Below are 18,514 nucleotides of genomic sequence, written 5' to 3'. Positions count from 1 at the left end.
TGGAAGAGGCTACTGATTTACGGGGAAGTATTGTTTTTGGTCTGTCTATGTTTTAGCATTTACGCATTTCCATAAGCTAGTCACATTCACCGTAGAGTGACAGGTAGTGATCAATGGACTGGACACACATACGTACTATCAGTCAAAATCTTTTTGTGTAACCAAGTAAATGTCTGTAATTGAGCAAGACACATGAGAAACTTTCAAATATTTCACGGAGGCGTGAGATCTTCGAACTCTTGTTTGCGCTATGGTAGGGATATTTATTCATTCACAAGATTAAACACAAAAACAATATCTTTCAAATGAGAGCGTTTATTGCGAACATACGTGAAGTATAAAAGCAGTCCGTAGTTAACGGTCATATCGTATTTGTAAACCGGTGTCCGGGTATAGACACCCTGGTGTACTAGTACACGAATTTCATTTACAAGCCGAGATATTGGCTTAGTTTGGATCAGTCATAACAAAAGTGTATCATATACATGGTGGGAGAGTTATTTGAAAAAGAAAGCACAGATGATTGGATAGATGAATATGGATAAATAAAATGATGGATAGATTAATTAACGAATGATGAATGAACGAATGGATGGATGGATGGATGGATGAATGAATGAACGAGTGGATGGATGGATGAAAAAATGGATGGAAAATGGAAGGATGGAAAGATGGATGGATGAATAGATGGGTAGATGGATGAACAAATGAATGGATGAATGAATAGATGAGTGAGTGAGTGAGTGGGTGGGTGAATGAATGAATGTATAGGTGAATGAATGAATGAATGAATGAATGAATAATATGACAATGACTGAATGAATAGATGGATAAAGGCATGGATGGATGAATGAAGAGATGGGTGGATATATGAATGATTGAATAAATAGATGGATGGATGGATGGATTCTGAATATGTCAAAATATTACAGTTCATAATGATGATAGCACAATGCATGCCTTGCTCCAATAGAAGCCTGCATGAAACGATAACTACACAGAACATCATTAAATGATAATCGTACGAAAACGTTAAACATGATCGATATGCAAGAGCAAGATTTGAGCGGACTAGAATCGGAGTTCAGTCTAGAAGCATTTCCTGTGCACGATGGACGGTCCGGACTCGTCGTACTCCTGCTTGGTGATCCACATGGCTTGGAAGGTAGACAGGGAGGCCAGGATGGACCCACCGATCCACACGGAGTACTTCCTCTCGGGAGGAGCGATGATCTTGATCTTCATGGTGCTGGGGGCCAGGAAAGTGATCTCCTTCTGTTGACGATCAGCGATACCGGGGTACATGGTGGTGCCTCCGGACAGGACGTTGTTGGCGTACAGGTCCTTACGGATGTCGATGTCGCACTTCATGATGCAGTTATAGGTGGTCTCGTGGATTCCCGTCGACTCCATACCTGTTCAAGCCATTGAAAATTTCAGATTCAGTTTTTGGTGACAAAGCCATATCATTGAAGATGTGACAGTGTTATCATAACAACAGAATAAATGTGGGGACAGTGCATCAGTTTCCATAGTATGTTTGGACTTGCTGACTGTACGTAATTTTGTCACATATGTGGAAAAAATGGGAAATGTGGCAATGCGGAAACAAAAATTAATAACAGCACGGAGAAGAGATGGTCACTTCTTACATGTGCTGGGAAAGAATGGTAGATTCTTCCATAAAGAATGTGACCGTTTTGGTAAGATATGTATACAGAAGATGGTTCTGTTGGATATTAGATTCCATGCCCATTCTGTATTACCATGCTGTCATATTTGTTATGGAAAAATATTTCAGTCCCAGAGAGGCATTTCATTCATGCATCGATCTTGAAAATGGGATAGTGACGAACCGAGGAAGGAAGGCTGGAACAAGGCCTCCGGTGCCCTGAACCTCTCGTTGCCGATGGTGATGACCTGTCCATCAGGCAGCTCGTAGCTCTTCTCCAGACTGGAGCTGGTGGCCGCAGTCATCATCTCCTGTTCAAAGTCCAGGGCGACGTAACACAGCTTCTCCTTGATGTCACGGACGATCTCACGCTCAGCTATTGAAATAAAACGTGATAGACGATTAGTATAGCGTCTTTGATAAGACGGAGGTATCAGAAACGGTTTATCTTCGACGTACAAACGTCGCAGATCAAATGAAGACGCAACGGGCAAGACAAACAATAAGAATTTGAATAAAAAGTGTCGGGAACTGACCAATCAAAAGTGTTTACTTCCAAATAAGAGATGTTAGATACGTACAAAAAGCTGTCTGTTATAAACGGCAGATATTTGTACCTGTGGTGACGAATGAGTAGCCTCTTTCAGTCAGAATCTTCATGAGGTAGTTGGTCAGGTCCCTCCCGGCCAGGTCCAGACGCATGATGGCGTGCGGCAGGGCGTAGCCTTCATAGATGGGCACGGTGTGGGTCACGCCATCGCCGGAGTCCAGCACGATACCGGTGGTACGACCGGACGAATAGAGGGAGAGGACGGCTTGGATGGCCACGTACATGGCCGGCACGTTGTAGGTCTCGAACATGATCTGTAAAAAGGCAAGAAGAGTTTTCTCAACTCGTAAGCTAGGCACCCTTCCTGACGCCAAGCATGTTGGTGATCATGGTTTATCAGGCAAGAACCGAATCCTTGATGTGTGTGTGTCTTTCTCTACCTCCGTCTGCCAAGACCACTCTACATTTAACTTGCTTTTGTTTTAAACAATGAAATATATTGTAGACGGTGTTCCTAGATGTCTCTCCATCTTACCTGGGTCATCTTTTCCCTGTTGGCCTTCGGGTTGAGGGGAGCCTCCGTCAGAAGACACGGGTGCTCTTCAGGTGCAACACGCAGCTCGTTGTAGAAGGTGTGATGCCAGATCTTCTCCATATCGTCCCAATTGGTGACGATGCCGTGCTCGATGGGGTACTTCAGGGTGAGGATACCCCTCTTGCTCTGAGCCTCGTCGCCAACGTAGGCGTCCTTCTGACCCATACCGACCATCACGCCCTGATGTCTTGGGCGGCCGACGATGGATGGGAAGACAGCCCTAGGGGCGTCGTCGCCGGCGAAGCCAGCCTTGCAGAGTCCGGAGCCATTGTCACAGACCAGGGCTGTTGTCTCTTCGTCGTCGCACATCTTTGCTTATTTCTGCGAAGGATACCAGGCATGTTACATTAAGTTATGCCTTCTGTTGTCTTCATTTTGTCTGTATATAATTGATACCGAAGGCGTCTTAGAAAGAATTGATGCATTCTTGGCTATAATGCAGTCTCTGAAGAAAATCTTCATAATCTGCTCGCGAAAACCAAATTGCCAGACCACATGTACTAAACGTACTCAAAATACACAAGAAAATATCCATGAAGCTACTCCATCAATCACAATCTACGGCCAGCTAAATCTTCACGGCCTTTTGCGTATCAAAAAGTTATAGACGTGCAAGAAACAGGATGATAAATGACGATTAATGAAAAGTTTAGACAGTTTGACAATGACGAATGTGTTCCACGTTCCACATATGACAAACGCCATCGGGAACTCACCAGTCTGAGGTATGACGAAACTGCCGGTGGATCGTTGGTGTTTCTCGGACGCTGTATTAAGTTGTGCCGCGACGAGTCCCAGCCACAGGGTCTTTTTATACAGTTGTGAAGATCAGAATACGGGGAAATCGTTCCCCAATCAAGTTGTGTTACCAGACATGGAAGTGTTTAATGTCTGGATTTTCCACCTCTGCACAGCTGTCAGAAATTCACCATTCCCATTATTGGCGACCCATTGACTAAACGAGACACTGAATGATGCATGTTCCCAGAAAAATGCCCCCCGCAACCATGTTTGACCGCCATGTTCTATTTCTGTGTGTAGGACTGTGGAATTGAAGGCAAAACATTCAGATGCCTTTTGCGTGGGAAAACTATTCATGTACTCAGGACACGACGCCTTTTATATCGTCTCTAAAAAGCGTCGCGATGGCTTGTCACTTACTTTAGGTTGTCCTTTACAACGTCGGTGAGTTTGGGCATTTTATCTTAGTATCCGATTGTTTTCAAAACTTACTAGATCTATACTATTATCCGTGCCCTCCTTCATATCTAGTCGAACTTTGTTGAAAAGCGGCCATATAACCGAGCGAACCATGAAATAAAAGTTAAAGGCTTTGAATTGAATTGACTGGTCTCAATCTATAATTCATATAATAATTTATTCCACTTTTGACGCATTTCACGCAAACTCATTGAGCATCATGCTTAAAGGAAACCCAAGCAGTATTAGGGCCCGAAAATCTATTCATTTAGTCATTTCTACCATCACAATGTATAGCAACGTCCATGATGAAAACATACGACGTTGTTGTGATGCGAGAACTCACTGAAAATCGTGGTTGGAGTAAACTGAGGGGATCATCGTACGGCACGATTTTGCGCGGTTTTGAATTGCTCAAAGTATGAAGTTATTACGAAAATGTGCTAAACAAAGTTTATAAATGTCACTACCATGAAGATTTCAGCATTTTTTTTATTTCCATTTGTTTTCGGGCCCTAATATTGCTTTGGTTGCCTTTGATACATGTGTTAAGTTCATTCTTATGCAAAGTTTGTCCTTGAGAATGTGTGCCATGGAAAGCAGTAAACTGCCTATAACTACCCATTCAAGTTTCCACCAAGTTGAACATCCAATATGGAATACGAGGAAGGCACGTATTTTTCATCTATGTTGACCTTTGTGTAGAGTATAAGCTCAGGAAGAATGAGAGTGAGTAAGGGGTTACGTTGAAGGGTCCTAAGCAGAGAGAACGTTTTTAGGAAAGTGAACGGATCCGGAAAACTGAGATATTCTAAAACTAGAGTCAGACTACACAGGAAAATAATCTACATACAGAGATGACACATTCCACGCATTCCATCGGTCCTTAACTGTCCATTTATTTACAAAAGCCGTGTAGTGATACAAACATGACAGTGGACCCACGTCTGACGGTCTGTGTGCAGCGAACCAAGTGTAGCAAATAGAAATTCGAAACAGCTGGTGTAAGTGTTACTTCACTACTTTAATAAAGTTCTGGTAATCAGAAATGGTACTCTTTGTTTTTGGAAGAAGATCCATGAAACAGCAAGACTACAAAATAAGAATATACATATAATGGTGAACACTGAAAAGATTCCATCTGACCAAACAAACCCACAAACGTTATTGCATTTTTCTTACATAACTTTTTTTTCAATTGGTGAAGATTAAATCTAATTATAATCTAGGAAGTAAAAACTCGTGCCATATTTAAGAATGTCTTGATATACACAACACAAGATGCAACAACGCTATTATCTTAGAATACATTGCTCAATCATATGTCTCAGTGAACTGCTGGCCACTTGTCCTATGTTCTAACTTCGCCAGGGGGCGTATGTCAACTTTGTTTTGTGACCCTGGCTTCTCAGTGATTTGTTCCAACATCTTGATCAATGAATGGAAAATAGACACATTGTTTATACATGTAGCTTACAACAGGTCTGTTATATTTTTTCTTAGAGTGAGAACTCTGGTTTGTGGTAGATTCCTTTTCCATGAGTGCTTCACCGTTTCACTAGCTATAATATCAACTTTCCCCTTTACATTGCTGTCTTACGTATTTAGTTACAAACCTCTTTTTTTCTAATATCTATGAAGAACACTGCGATGTTGGCAAGGGCCTTACTGACCCATGTTGCTACGAAAGTAACCCAAACAATGTTTCTTCTTGAAGGAAGTTATAAAACTGAGTGTGATCATAGCACCACATTTGGGAACAGTGTTCCCTTTATCGTTGTATTCAAAACCCTTTGTGTAAAGTGTCGTGACTTTTTTTTGTTAACAAATATTTCAAATTAACTGTATATCACAAAACTACCTACTCGTATACAATACACTGTGGAAGGGTCCCAATGTATTTTTCTTTGCTTTTCTTAGAAACATTTCCTGTGAACAATGGTGGGTCCGTATTCATCGTAATCAAACTTTCTGATCCACATCTGTTGGAAAGAGTGGAGGGACGCCAAAATGGAACCACCTATCCAGACGGAGTACTTCCTTTCCGGTGGACTGACGGTTTTAATCTTCATGGCGGGAGGGGCAAGGTATAGCATCTCCTTCTGCATGCGGTCTGTCACCCCCGGGAACATAGTGGACCCTCCCGAGAGCACCAGGTTGGCGTAGAGGTCACGACGGATGTCAAGGTCACAGCGCATGATGCTGAAATACGTGGTCTCGTGGATACCGCAGCACTCCATACCTGCAAATACATACGTACGTCACTGACTGGGATACTCAGATTCATCGACGTCACTAACAGCGCCCTACGATTTTGATGCCATAGAAGTTTTTAAGAAGGTTTTAAAACCACCGGCAGTGATCTAGAGCAGCCTTTTCCATAACAAGACAACTGAATTCTGAACATATGCAATTTTGACATATGCACGACTATCACAAGATGGCCATCATTTTGGGATCGTACGACGATCGCACGACCGATGTGACCAGGCCATAACGAGTAAAACAGACAATATAGAATAACAAACTGGACCCCAGTGAGCCTCCGTAAAGTTTATGCAACAAATGGTGACCATACTTAAAGAGAAACCCCATTTTTTCAGCACATAGACGTTCATCCCATATCGTGTCAAGTCTCATCGTTACGATAGACTACAAGCGCTTTCACACTTCCGAGTACGGATGCGCGGCGACAGGAATAGGTAGTAGGTAACATGTCAAAGGTGAAGGTCCTTGGTCTCGTCTTGACCATTGTCTCAGGGGCCTTCACCTTTGATATATTAGCCACAATTCCTTCTCTACGTATGCGTACTCGGAAGTGTTAAAGCGCTTATTGTTCTAAACAATGGGTTGATGTCTCACCGAGGAAGGAGGGTTGGAAGAGCGCCTCGGGCGCCCTGAAGCGCTCGCTGCCGATGGTGACCTTCTGTCCGTCCGGAAGCTCAAAGGTCCTCTTGTACATCTGCTCTGTGTTCATCGCTATCCTCATCATCTCTTCCTCAAAATTCATGGAAACAAAACACGTCTTCTCCTTCAGATCCCGCACGATCTCTCTCTCGGCTGGTGGGGAGAGAAAAAACAGGTGGTTGTTACGTCATATGCGAACATTTTAAAATGGTTATGTCTCTGGACTGCGGCACGTTGGCGGCCTCACTGTGCCTAAATTGGATTTGTGTTACCCTTGACTTTATAATGGGAATATCATGCAAAACGTGCAAGTATGACTAAAAAGACAACGAAACACACAAAGCGTAGAGAGATTCGTCTTTTGTCGAAATTATTCAAATTTGAATATTTTTTTTCACCAACACTTGTCCGATACCCGTAATCAAAATTGTTAATTTACGCTGGGGTGAGATGAAATTTGACCGTGGTCTCCTAACGATAAGGTCACGGTCAATTTCGATGTAAAGCACCAAAAGTGAGGTCTGTGTGCCATCCTAGTGTCCATCCAATAGCGTGCGTATAAAGTCTATAAGAGTTCCGTATTGATATTTCTTTGGTACATTTTGCTGCCGAAGATGTAATTTTTTTCGGTTCAATAACCAGGATGCACAACTGTTGGTCAAAGTAGAAAACAACTTTTTCCCCGCAAACTTTACCTATACGAAAAAAAATGTTTATGCGCAACCCATATACAAACATGATATACACACAAGTGTGAACGTGCCTTTACAACGAGTGTAAAACTAAGTATCCAGGTTACCACAAGGCCCCCTAACGCACCTGAGGTGACGAATGAGTACCCCCTCTCTGTCAGCAGCTTCATCAGGTAATGGGTGATGTCCCTGCCGGCCAGGTTCAGCCTCATGATGGAGTGGGGGAGGGAGTACCCCTCGAAGATGGGCACACAGTGGGACACGCCGTCCCCACAGTCCAGCACGATCCCCGAGGTCCGTCCCGAGGCGTACAGGGACAGCACGGCTTGGATGGACACGTACATGGCCGGCACGTTAAACGTCTCGAACATCGTCTGGCAGGGAAAGCTTCTTTTGTTAAGACTGAGATGGTCTATGTGGTTAGTTTGGTCAGAATCCAGCTTTTACTTAGACAAAAATGTATGTATCCTTTTTATCATGTAGCAACACAGGAGAAGATCGCGGTGTTTATCTATTTCTACGGACTATGGTTTTCAGTCAACTGAACACAAACTTGATCGGCTAAAACAAGATTAGAACACAATTGACATTGTTATCTGTAAAATCATACGTGTGTGAGTATATATCAGTAGCTGTGGTGACTACAGAACATATACTAGCCCTTCGTAGCCCTTCGTAGTACAGTATATGTTATATCAAGCAAAAACGCCCTTCTGTTGTCGCCACGGCTAATATGTCAGGTGTCTGTATTAGAGGATCTTAGAGATGTTCAACATTGTCCTAGAACCCCTTTTTCCCTAGGGTTTACACTGACGAATGCATGTATGAATGCACCACTCACTATTGTCATCCTCTCTCTGTTGACTTTAGGGTTGATGGGCGCCTCCGTCACCAGTAGAGGGTGTTCCTCAGGAGCGACACGCATCTCGTTGTAGAAGGCGTGGTGCCACACCCTCTCCATGTCGTCCCAGTTGGTGACGATGCCGTGCTCCATGGGGTATCTCAGGGACAACACCCCCCTCTTGCTCTGAGCCTCGTCCCCCACGTACGCGTCCTTAGCTCCCATGCCTAACATGATTCCCTGGAAAAGAGGAGAAGGCATTTGTTTGACGTTTATTCACAGCGGATCAAGTTTGTATGCAATATCACTAGAATGCGATTCCTGTAATTCGTTAGCATCCGCTAGGAGGGGTATGTGTATTAATGGTAATGGGTTTTTGACTTGCGGAGTCATTATTTCTTTGCCTCAGTGTAATCGAATCCATTACTAGCAATGCTAGGAAATATTGTCGATTATAGTTTTGGCATAATGAGCCGTAACCACAGTGGTAGGTTCTGAGTTATAATGAGTTACGATGTGGGAGGGGGGCTGAAAGTGATAACGGTTCATTTTTGGTAGGCTCGCCAGCTTTTATCCTTTTAGGTTGATCATTAGAATTATGAACTAATGCCATAATTTGAGCAATGCGTCTATGCTACTGTATTCTGTGTATGAAAGAATTAAACTTCTGCATATTTGCTAGATATGTGACTATTTTGGAAGCCCCTTCCTGGCCCTCCACCTCTTTTTCTATCCCAGCTGATTTATAGGGAAGACAGTTGTGTGCTCTCACCTCGTGTCTTGGGGAGCCCACCACGGCAGGGAACACGGCCCTGGGCGCGTCGTCCCCCGCGAAGCCTGACTTACACATCCCGGACCCATTGTCAATCACGATGGCCACACCCTCCTCTTCTGACGTCACCCTCATACTTCTTACCTGTGTGAATAGAAATGAGAACAGAAATAAACAATGTATCAAGGCAATCACCACCTAATCTCCACAAAGCCATAGTTCATAATCAGCCTTCTAAAATAAAGAGAGAGACCCAGTTTTCGATGGTTGTATCAAGGTATAAGGTAGGGTAAGATATAAGGATTGTACGTTCTCATCTTCTATCCAAATGTTATAACGGTTCGCCCCTTGCACCATCAGTGCTAGTTCCGTCACACCCAGGATCAGTGACGTCCATCCGGCGTTCTTGTGTCTAAACTCATAAACGTCAGTTGTGAAGCCGCCACTACGATTTAGCATTGGGTGGGAGATTTGAAGATGCCGTATGCTATAACTGCCTCGAAACGTGAAATATAATTCATAATAATGATGATAATTCATAATATATATGCCTTCAGACCCAGTACAGATACTAATAAGGTCTGCCAACGTCATCGGCGTTGGTCGGTTGTTTTTTTTGTGTGTCTATTTGTCCGTTTGTTTGTTTGTTTGTCAATCTATCTATTTGTCCGTCTGTCTGTCTGTCTGTTTGCTTGTTTATTTGTTGTTGTTTTTTATTTGTGAATAGGACAACTAAAAGAATATGTTATTTCTATCGTGTAGTAACCATGGCCGGTATATGATAGAAATTTCATTTCAGACCAACTATAGCAGGGTTTTTTTCGAACTGCATATCACAAAATATCATCCTATGCAGCCCTGGAGTCGGTTTGTGCTGTAAATGCAGCCTAGTTATGAGAATGAATTGTTATCATGGCGTCTCCGTGGTACATGGGTATTCCTAGCACGCGTCTTTGGCAGCCCAGTCGTCCTATACATTAGGCACAGGATCAAATATAGTGCTCATCGCTCAAGTCCAATTTGTCATCAAATTTGTGCTACTGTCCTTTACTTCACCATGATGAATACAGTCACGTTCTAATAACGTAACATTGATGTTCTGACGATTTAATCTACTAGCCACAAAATTTTAGGCTTTAATTGGTACTTATTGATAACGGTAGCCAAGGACGACATTTGCATTCTATGCGCACTTTATTATCTACGTTACTGAGTAGAGAAATGGTACAACTTCTATATAGACAAGGAACAGCTGTATTTTGGGGGGTTACTACAATGGATGGGGGAGGGGGGTTACTACAATGGATGAACATTGCGAAAACAAAGGATAGAAAATGTACTATTTTCATCATTTTCTACCGTAAGTTACTCACTACTGGTCTTGTAGAATGTTCGATTCAACCAAAGTATCACACTAGCCAGGCTGGAGATATTTTTGCTCTTGAGTACTTTCCAGTATAAGCAATTTCCTATTGTTACAAGTTGGCAAATGATGTAACGTTGGGTAACATAAATTCGGGATTTTTCCGATAATGGTTGACTGAAATCAATCTAGCAGAACAATAAACCATCCTTTTTTTCTATTATTCTGTCAGTATCATGTACTATCTTTGCACTAATCATATATATGGTAGATTTTGTCTCTAGTCGTGCTGACACCATGATATTTCAACTTGAAACTACCGTCCGCCGCACGCACAATGACAGTGTTGTCGGACAGGGGGGGCACATTAATTCGGGAGAGAAGATTCGTCTTGAATATCTTACCGCTAATCACATTTTATACAGCAGCTATTCGTTCCATCCTTGGCTTGAGGAGAGTGCTATGGATATAGACGTGTCCAAGTAAAAAAAAATACACGAAAAAACGGCCGCACCGCACACATCAGGCCTTTGCTAACATCCCGTTTGTTGAGTGGGTTGAACGTAACTCAAAGTCGATCCCCACCGTCATGGCAACGTGTACATTATTCATGGCAAGTTAGCTGGATGCCGTAGCAATGGTTATACTACTATGTCCATGTGTTCCTTGTTGTGTTAGGAGCAAACTTTGAGGAAACTATCGTCTTCAGTCCACTATCACACGCAACATTTAGACAAATAAGTGTTCCTCACAAACCTTTTGTCGTCTGCTTGACGACATGATTCTGGGTAACAATATGGCGGCGGGAAAATACACGTGCCGTAGGTTGTAGCAACAAAGAGGAGTTTTGATGATTGATCACACTTAGAATCCAGTTGCAGGTTAGCAAAAGAGATTGTAATAAGTTGTCTTGTAAATAATTGTGTTTAGCAGGCAGGAGATGTGACATTTGTCTTATAAACCAGCGAACAACCGTGCAGTGCGAGTCTCCCACGAAGCCCCCAGACTCTGTCAATAAGGGACGGAGAGTTTTTGACGTCGCCAACTTCTAATGCATGGTTATCGAAGCTTTTCAGACAGTGTTCTGAATACGTTACTCTGTCAAGTTTGCATTTCTAGCGGTATTACTGATGTTGCATCTAGCACATATCCCTAAATACCCCGTTTTCGAAAAATCCCGAATTTAAGTACCCCACGAATTTATGTTACCCAACGTTACATACATATCTTCTATTTTACTTCTTTTACCTTCGGGGACATGAGTAAGCATTGAAATGCAGGCAGGCATGGGCCGTTCCCCACGTACGGGCACAGAGAATTGATGAGTTCCATTTCAAGGCATTTATAGAGCATGACATTGAACGTGGGATTGATGGGCCCAACGTTTGGGCAGAACGAATCGTATCAAGTGTCCATGGCCATGTCAAAATAAACATCAAGACGGAGACAAGTTGACAGTTACGGAAAAAACAAGCTTAAGCATCGTAATCTCTCCGGATAACAGACAAATATAAAACATTTGAGGGTAGAGGAATAAAATATGATTAGAGCTTGGTTATCTAGCCTCCATTAACATTAATCAGACAGGTAACATAAATCCGCCACTTTTGAGAAACAGTGTGTTTGAGAGATCTCTGGTGTAGCACTCCTCAGGTATGCAATGTTTAGATATACAGGAGTACATTATACTCTGGGATGTTGGGTTGGAGATCTGTTTGGACGTATCTTTTCAGGGTGACGAAATTATGTACCCTGGCGGAATTATGTTAGTAGATGTTAGCTTGTCATGTTAAGAAACTTCATGATACACTGAAATTTGAATGACATTCATACGTAAGGACTGAATTCATTTTATTCAATCAAATTCAATACGATCAAAAAATTTATATTGAAGAATCAGTATATATGTCATCGTATACAAAACAGGGTCAGTGGATATTTTGGAGAACTGCCCCCCTCCCCCTCTCCCCATCAGCGCATACCGCCCATGCCTGTATGTTTAACGTCAGCAACGCCTGGTAATGTCTCTACAAGACGATAACGCGCGCTTACCACTCAAACAACAGTAATACATGTACCACCATACACAGTGAAATACTTTCAGACCATATAGACGGCATGTTAAGTGTTACAGAACTATTACAGACACTCCCCAAAACGTTACAACACGGACAGCCAGAAGGCAAAATGCATTGAATAATTGAATGTCTATATATGGACTACTGGATACTGTTGTAGTGGACCAATGCCCACCCTCCCCGTCCTATCACACCACGAAGCATGTAAAGAGATATACAATATCCCACACCCATACAGAATGCTTACAAATTAACCACTCCTGTAGATGTAATCAAAAATGCATTTTTGGCGACATTTTCCCTTACTGGGAGATTTTACCATATAACAACGCTCAGAGATATGCTGCTATCATTTCATGCACGCGGATGTCATCTCACTGTTAAAGCAATCTGAAGACACGCCCTCAACATGTACAGCAGAAATCAAACCTTCCAACACATAAGATAAACTTAAAACACAGTTACCTTTACTTCTCTTCCCAAAACAGGGCTTCCTTAGGCGTTAAAACGGGGGAAATTAGGCAGAACACAAGATTCAAAACAGGAAGGGGGGAAAGGAGACCTAGAGTCTAAAAATAGCGGTTATTCTAGCCGTGAGGTTCGGATATCGCGTCGCCTGGTTACCGACACCGTATAAGGCAGACGGAGAAATTCTGGATTCTTTTCAGAGGACGTCCATGCTAGCCTGTCAGGTCGTTTTTGTTGTCTAACGCGAGGGTGTTTATTTAGCGAACTGTGCGACAGTAACTAACGGCAACGTCCGTGTCTCTTATGTTGTGCAACAAATTGTGTACCAAAAAGGATAGGTTTAAAGTTATGGTTATAATTATCATTATAATCATAACTGCATGTATTGCCGCGGGTGTTATATTCGTGACAGTTCTGATGGATAGGTCGGAGCAGCTGGACTAACGACATAACGTCATGTATTCCAGAGAAGCGCCAATTTCTAACTCCCTGAAGTACTAGAGGTTCAACCCTTCTGAACCAGAATATGTCACGACCCAGACAGCTAACATATTTGCATGTTCTAGTGCTAATAATGATGAATTTCTTGGGTGCTTGTCTGGTACAGGCTTCGGGACATGTTCTCAAGGGCTGCCGCCTATCGTTAATTAGCTGTACTGCAGGGACCTAGACCGCTGATCTTCTGCCAGTTTTCAATCATAAGTTAAAAATTAGTACAGATAATCAGAAATCAGACCAAGGAGGCTTAAAATCAAAAGACTTTATTCTAAACCTCCTTGATCAGACAAATTACCATTAAAGACATACACAGACCGAAAACTAAAAAAAAGTTCCAGGTAATTTCTCTATAAAGACTACAAATGTCGACCAAGATATTTTGTCTGTATCTTGCAATGATAAGGAAAAAAACCCGATGTTATACTACTATGACGAATACTGACGAATGGCTCTTTTGTGCTGCTTCAATCCAAATGTTAAGTCGCGGCAACAGGGAATTATACCCTTAGCCCACAGTAACCCATTCATCATTTTAATCGCAAATCCCCCTCGTAGGATTTCATCTGGCCTCTTGCTCGTGCACCCAAAACGTCATACCATATTATCCAGGGACTGAGCTAAAATCGGCGAATTGTAGGCTGGCGAAAACCGCGCATTAACACCACAGCCCCGGGTGAGTTGTCCGCCATCTGCCGTCCTCGGGGATAACATAATGGAGAGTAGTGCTGGGATCTAGGATGTGGTAAAGACTGTTTTTTTCTAACACTCAAGAGATTATCGTCTACGGGCTCAGCTGCACATAGGTTTAAACTGAATATCCATACATACACAACAATAGAGAACGGTTTGTGTGAGGAGGCACAAAGGCTATGGGAGGACTCTTTTTTCCTAAAATCACCACGCAAAATCCATGCATGCACTCAAATTCAAAACGAGTAAGCTGTTCATATACTCTTTGTGCGTAGCGGTAGTGTCATTTTCCTTTAGAAATTATAGAATACAAATAATGTGAAAGAAACTTAAAAATTTCAACAATTTCGAATACGGGTGAAAATGTTTCGAGTCTTACCTTAAGGAATGGCCCCATGTCTTGGCTTCTTCTTGCCTTGTTTATATCGTACAAATGGGCGCGTTACTTTCCCACGTTTCTTATATATTCGTATCTACATCTATATCAACCTTCCATCATGTAAAGTAGTAAATGCTAATGTGTTGCACACCGTTATCAACCCCAAATTTGATTATTTCCCAAAAGTCAGGGAAACTGGGGCCATATAGGCGGCAGAAACCGGGTTAATGTAATCACACGCTATGAGGTGGTCACGTTGCTCTAATGTTTGTTTACCATAGTGCTTCTAAGAAAACTAGGTTTTAAAAACAACCTAAACGAGGAAAAAAATAAATTCAAGCGTTTTCGACAGTATATATACGTTTTGCTTCTGCTATCTGTAGTAAAAGGCATTGCATTGAATATCTTTTTCAAATAGTTTTTGTCGAGAAATTCAATACAGAGAGATGATAAAAAATGCTTATGGATTTTAAACGTCCACTTTTCACACGGTAATTCATTGCCCGTCCCTAATTATGCTTGAAGAAACCATTATAAACACGGTTTTTCCATTAGAAATTACTGCCAAACTTTGTGGAAGTCATAACGGCCACATGATCCGATTATAGTCCTTTAGATGTCCCTCCAGGGCCAAATTGACGATCAACGATTCAATACTGAAAGCCAGACATTTAATTTTCTTCGGGATCTACGTCCGTGATTTTACTGTAAGAAAGGCGACGCTCTGTCTGGGTATCGTGTACCGTTCAAAGCCCGTAATCAGTGCAAGAACGGCAGAGTTCGTGACCTTTTCGGCCTTCTCTTCTCACCAATGATATTTCAATGCCGTTTGTTAGTTTTGCTTATGGTACAGTAGGTCAGTAACGATATGGTTTTATGGTTTGCTTTATAGAAATGTGTTTTTGTTTGTTTGAACCTTTGTTTATTCATGAGAAGCTCAAATCGGCATATCGGAAGAGATAAGGGTCGAATGAAATATAACAGAGATACAAATTATGTAATTTAAGTCCTAATAACTTTATCAACATACTGTATTCACTACATATACATTGTACAAACCATATAGTACAAATTGGTTCATGGTCCGTGTCCGTTCATTTTGGTCATTTCTGTTACTTCAAGAGTCTCTTAAAGGAAGTCAGACGTTTTAGGTCAAGATCTTAATCATTAATGTGTGTGTACTTGAGCAGTATTGTACCACCATGGCCCTAGCTTCATATAACCTGCAGTTGAAATAAGACATAGGAAACGATAGCAAATACTATCTCCTTTTTGTGGCAATACCCCTGCCAGTGCTAGTTCCTTTCACGATTGATCTCGCATGGTCTGTTGGCGCTGTTAAGCAATAACGATGGATAAAGGCCCTCCGAACCTTTTATGTTCTCTCTTATATTGTGTGGCCCTCCACTGAAAGCAGATTGACCTATTTTTAGTTACGAGTTTTTATTACAGCACTACGTCATGTGTTTTACCGACCATTACACATAGAGCAATCGATAAAAGAACACTGAATACGTTATCATTCCTGGACTGCTTTTTAAGGAGAAAAAAAATTAAAAAAATTTGGTCTCTTAAGAACCCACCCTTTTTAATCTTCTTTAATTTGTTTTGAGATTCGCATATACATTCATGATACAGCCCTCAAAATGCTTCAGCAACTTTTGTTACATTATCACATGTCCTGAGTCTTACAATAGACACTATTATTTTACGATGACATCGCCGAAGAATATGGTATCTTTAACACGCCGCTCTTTCACTTTCAGCTCCTTCTAAGTCTGTGCGGAGTGGTTTTACAACATGTCAGTAGTGATTAAAGATCAAATTCTCCACAAGGAGGGAACCCGTTTACTCACAGCCGCGGAATGATCAATCGTCAATTAAAACTAACCGAACATGTCTCTTTATTATAGGACCGCAGGCAGCATCAATTCTAATGACAGTTTCGAATCTTCCATGCTAGAAACGTAATTATTGTTATCTCAATTTGATTCTTAGAATGAAGATATGCAGATGGTATACAGGCTTGATTTACGCCAACGAATTTCTATTGGACGATTTTGAAATGTAGAGGATGGTGAAGTCTGACTTTCAGATAAACGTTACGTTTCTGGTTCAAGTATCAGGAACATGGTATTTTCAAATAAAAGCCAATATATATGCGTTCACCAGGGCTATATATAGACTACCTCAGTGGATATCTCAATTATCACCGCAGCACATTATATATTGAGAATGACAGGAATATTGCTCGATTTAAAGTCAACTACACCTTGCTATATAATTGGTCATTTTGGATAAATGGATTCAATAATTGCGTGGATTACCCTCTTTATCACACACTGGTACTGCCTTGACTTGACTTGACGTCTAAAACGAAGCCACATATGTCTCAACTAGTTTCACGTTTACTGCATGCTATGATATCAACTATCTAGTACCGATATAATCAACATTAAGTATATTTGATTGCTTTATGATGTACAACTGACATCTTACACCAACCTAGATGAGACACGATGGATGCATACGTTTCGCATGGTTGCATCTAAATATGATAATTACACATTTTTTCTTACTTAAACCATGACTATACAAGACAGCCATGCGAAATCACCCCCTTCCCTCCCTAATGTCATATCCATCGGTCGTCCTTGCTAAATTCAGACGTTCCGTTTCCCAAGAGACGATTGTGTCCCGCCATTTGCAATTCCATGATAAACTACTCTGCATTAGCGTCGCGTCATCAATTTCCAGCGAAAATACAAACGCCGGTTCGAGACAATTAACCGTGACCGCCCATCCACGCCTCCTGCACCTGGGTCCTTCTGCGCATGCGTACATCCCACATGTTCAACCACACAGGGACTTCCCACCAAACAAAGAAATAAAATCCCATTTCCCTTCGAACTTTAAAGAACGTATTGATTTTATAAAGCCAGCATGCTTGGACATTGCAGTAACAGCGATTCTATTTTCCACTTCGCTGGTTAGACACGCTTCAACATATTACGGTTATAATACCTCTCCTCAGAAAGCCATTACATTACACCGTACCCTATCTTTCACACGGTCTACTTCACATGGTGGAATAACACGAAAGAGGCATCAAGCCATATCAAGCTACGTTTGTAAGATACGTGATATCAATACGAGTATAGTACACGTACCTGCTGCTGACAAAGATAGGGGTACGGGCGCCCCATCCGCGGGGGCAGGCAGCCCTGAGCTCCCATGCAAGCCTCGTCTCCTCCCCGCTGTCCTTATTCCACCGCCGGGTCGATATACTCATCAGCACCAAGGCTAGCGAAGATGGAGCCGGATAGCGTTAACGTGTACAATCGATCCCCGCCGTAAATAACGTCCCCAGCAGGCAGTAAGAAGTAAATACAACGGAGAATGCCGTACCCTCCAGCAGTGGTACCTCTCTGTGAGTGACTCTCGATCGAAAACGTATATATTTATGAGATAAGAACGCCGCTTCATCAAATTACACTCATGAATGTAGAGGGGAGTTACATGTGTGATGGTGGAAAATGAGGTATGAAAATGTATGGAAAGCCGGGAGTGTAACGCGGTCGGGTCAGGAGCTAATTTTCTTGGAGGTGAATCCCGCTGAGAAGGGGCGCTCATGCAGCTTATTGTAGGCGGCTGCTGCCCAGCATGTGTTACACAATTAGGCCTAAAATGTTCAACGCAAAATTGTCACAAAGGCACCGTACACTACTGTATTTATTTCTATGCACTCGTCTAGAAGGGACAAACCACAGGACTCAACTACCACGTTATGTTATGTTATTGGTTTGGCA

General features: G+C 42.1%; 2 protein-coding genes across 3 annotated transcripts; both read right to left on the bottom strand.

The window, feature by feature from the left end:
* Positions 1-968: 968 nt before the first annotated feature.
* On the bottom strand, positions 969-3,596 carry LOC136443983 (actin, alpha cardiac muscle 2-like). The gene is made up of 5 exons (XM_066441373.1): positions 3,534-3,596; positions 2,758-3,138; positions 2,290-2,536; positions 1,857-2,048; positions 969-1,415 (listed from the first exon to the last, which is right to left on the bottom strand). Exons 2-5 carry the CDS (start codon positions 3,124-3,126, stop codon positions 1,090-1,092), a joined length of 1,134 nt encoding a protein of 377 aa, XP_066297470.1. The 5' UTR covers positions 3,127-3,138; positions 3,534-3,596; the 3' UTR covers positions 969-1,089.
* Positions 3,597-4,895: 1,299 nt separating this feature from the next.
* Positions 4,896-18,144, bottom strand: LOC136443481 (actin, cytoplasmic-like). 2 transcript variants are annotated; one of them, XM_066440724.1, is made up of 6 exons: positions 17,876-18,144; positions 9,230-9,373; positions 8,458-8,697; positions 7,744-7,990; positions 6,880-7,077; positions 4,896-6,259 (listed from the first exon to the last, which is right to left on the bottom strand). In XM_066440724.1, exons 1-6 carry the CDS (start codon positions 17,939-17,941, stop codon positions 5,934-5,936), a joined length of 1,221 nt encoding a protein of 406 aa, XP_066296821.1. In that variant the 5' UTR covers positions 17,942-18,144; the 3' UTR covers positions 4,896-5,933. The 2 variants fall into 2 exon arrangements, with proteins under 2 accessions (XP_066296821.1, XP_066296822.1); XM_066440725.1 differs by lacking the exon at positions 17,876-18,144 and adding an exon at positions 13,136-13,266.
* Positions 18,145-18,514: the final 370 nt, after the last annotated feature.

The sequence above is a fragment of the Branchiostoma lanceolatum genome, chromosome 10, assembly GCF_035083965.1.
Source record: "Branchiostoma lanceolatum isolate klBraLanc5 chromosome 10, klBraLanc5.hap2, whole genome shotgun sequence".
Classification (NCBI taxonomy): Eukaryota; Metazoa; Chordata; class Leptocardii; order Amphioxiformes; family Branchiostomatidae; genus Branchiostoma; species Branchiostoma lanceolatum.
This window is presented reverse-complemented; position numbering and strand designations above follow the sequence as displayed.

Coding starts and splice junctions, on each gene's coding strand:
- LOC136443481 (XM_066440724.1), bottom strand. CDS start 17,941: ATGGGAGCTCAGGGCTGCCTGCCCCCGCGGATGGGGCGCCCGTACCCC. Junction 9,374..17,875: donor CCTATCTTTGTCAGCAGCAG/GTACGTGTACTA, acceptor CTATTCACACAG/GTAAGAAGTATGAGGGTGAC. Junction 6,260..6,879: donor CTTCCAACCCTCCTTCCTCG/GTGAGACATCAA, acceptor ATGTATTTGCAG/GTATGGAGTGCTGCGGTATC.
- LOC136443983 (XM_066441373.1), bottom strand. CDS start 3,126: ATGTGCGACGACGAAGAGACAACAGCCCTGGTCTGTGACAATGGCTCC. Junction 2,537..2,757: donor ACAGGGAAAAGATGACCCAG/GTAAGATGGAGA, acceptor GCCTTTTTACAG/ATCATGTTCGAGACCTACAA. Junction 1,416..1,856: donor GTTCCAGCCTTCCTTCCTCG/GTTCGTCACTAT, acceptor TGGCTTGAACAG/GTATGGAGTCGACGGGAATC.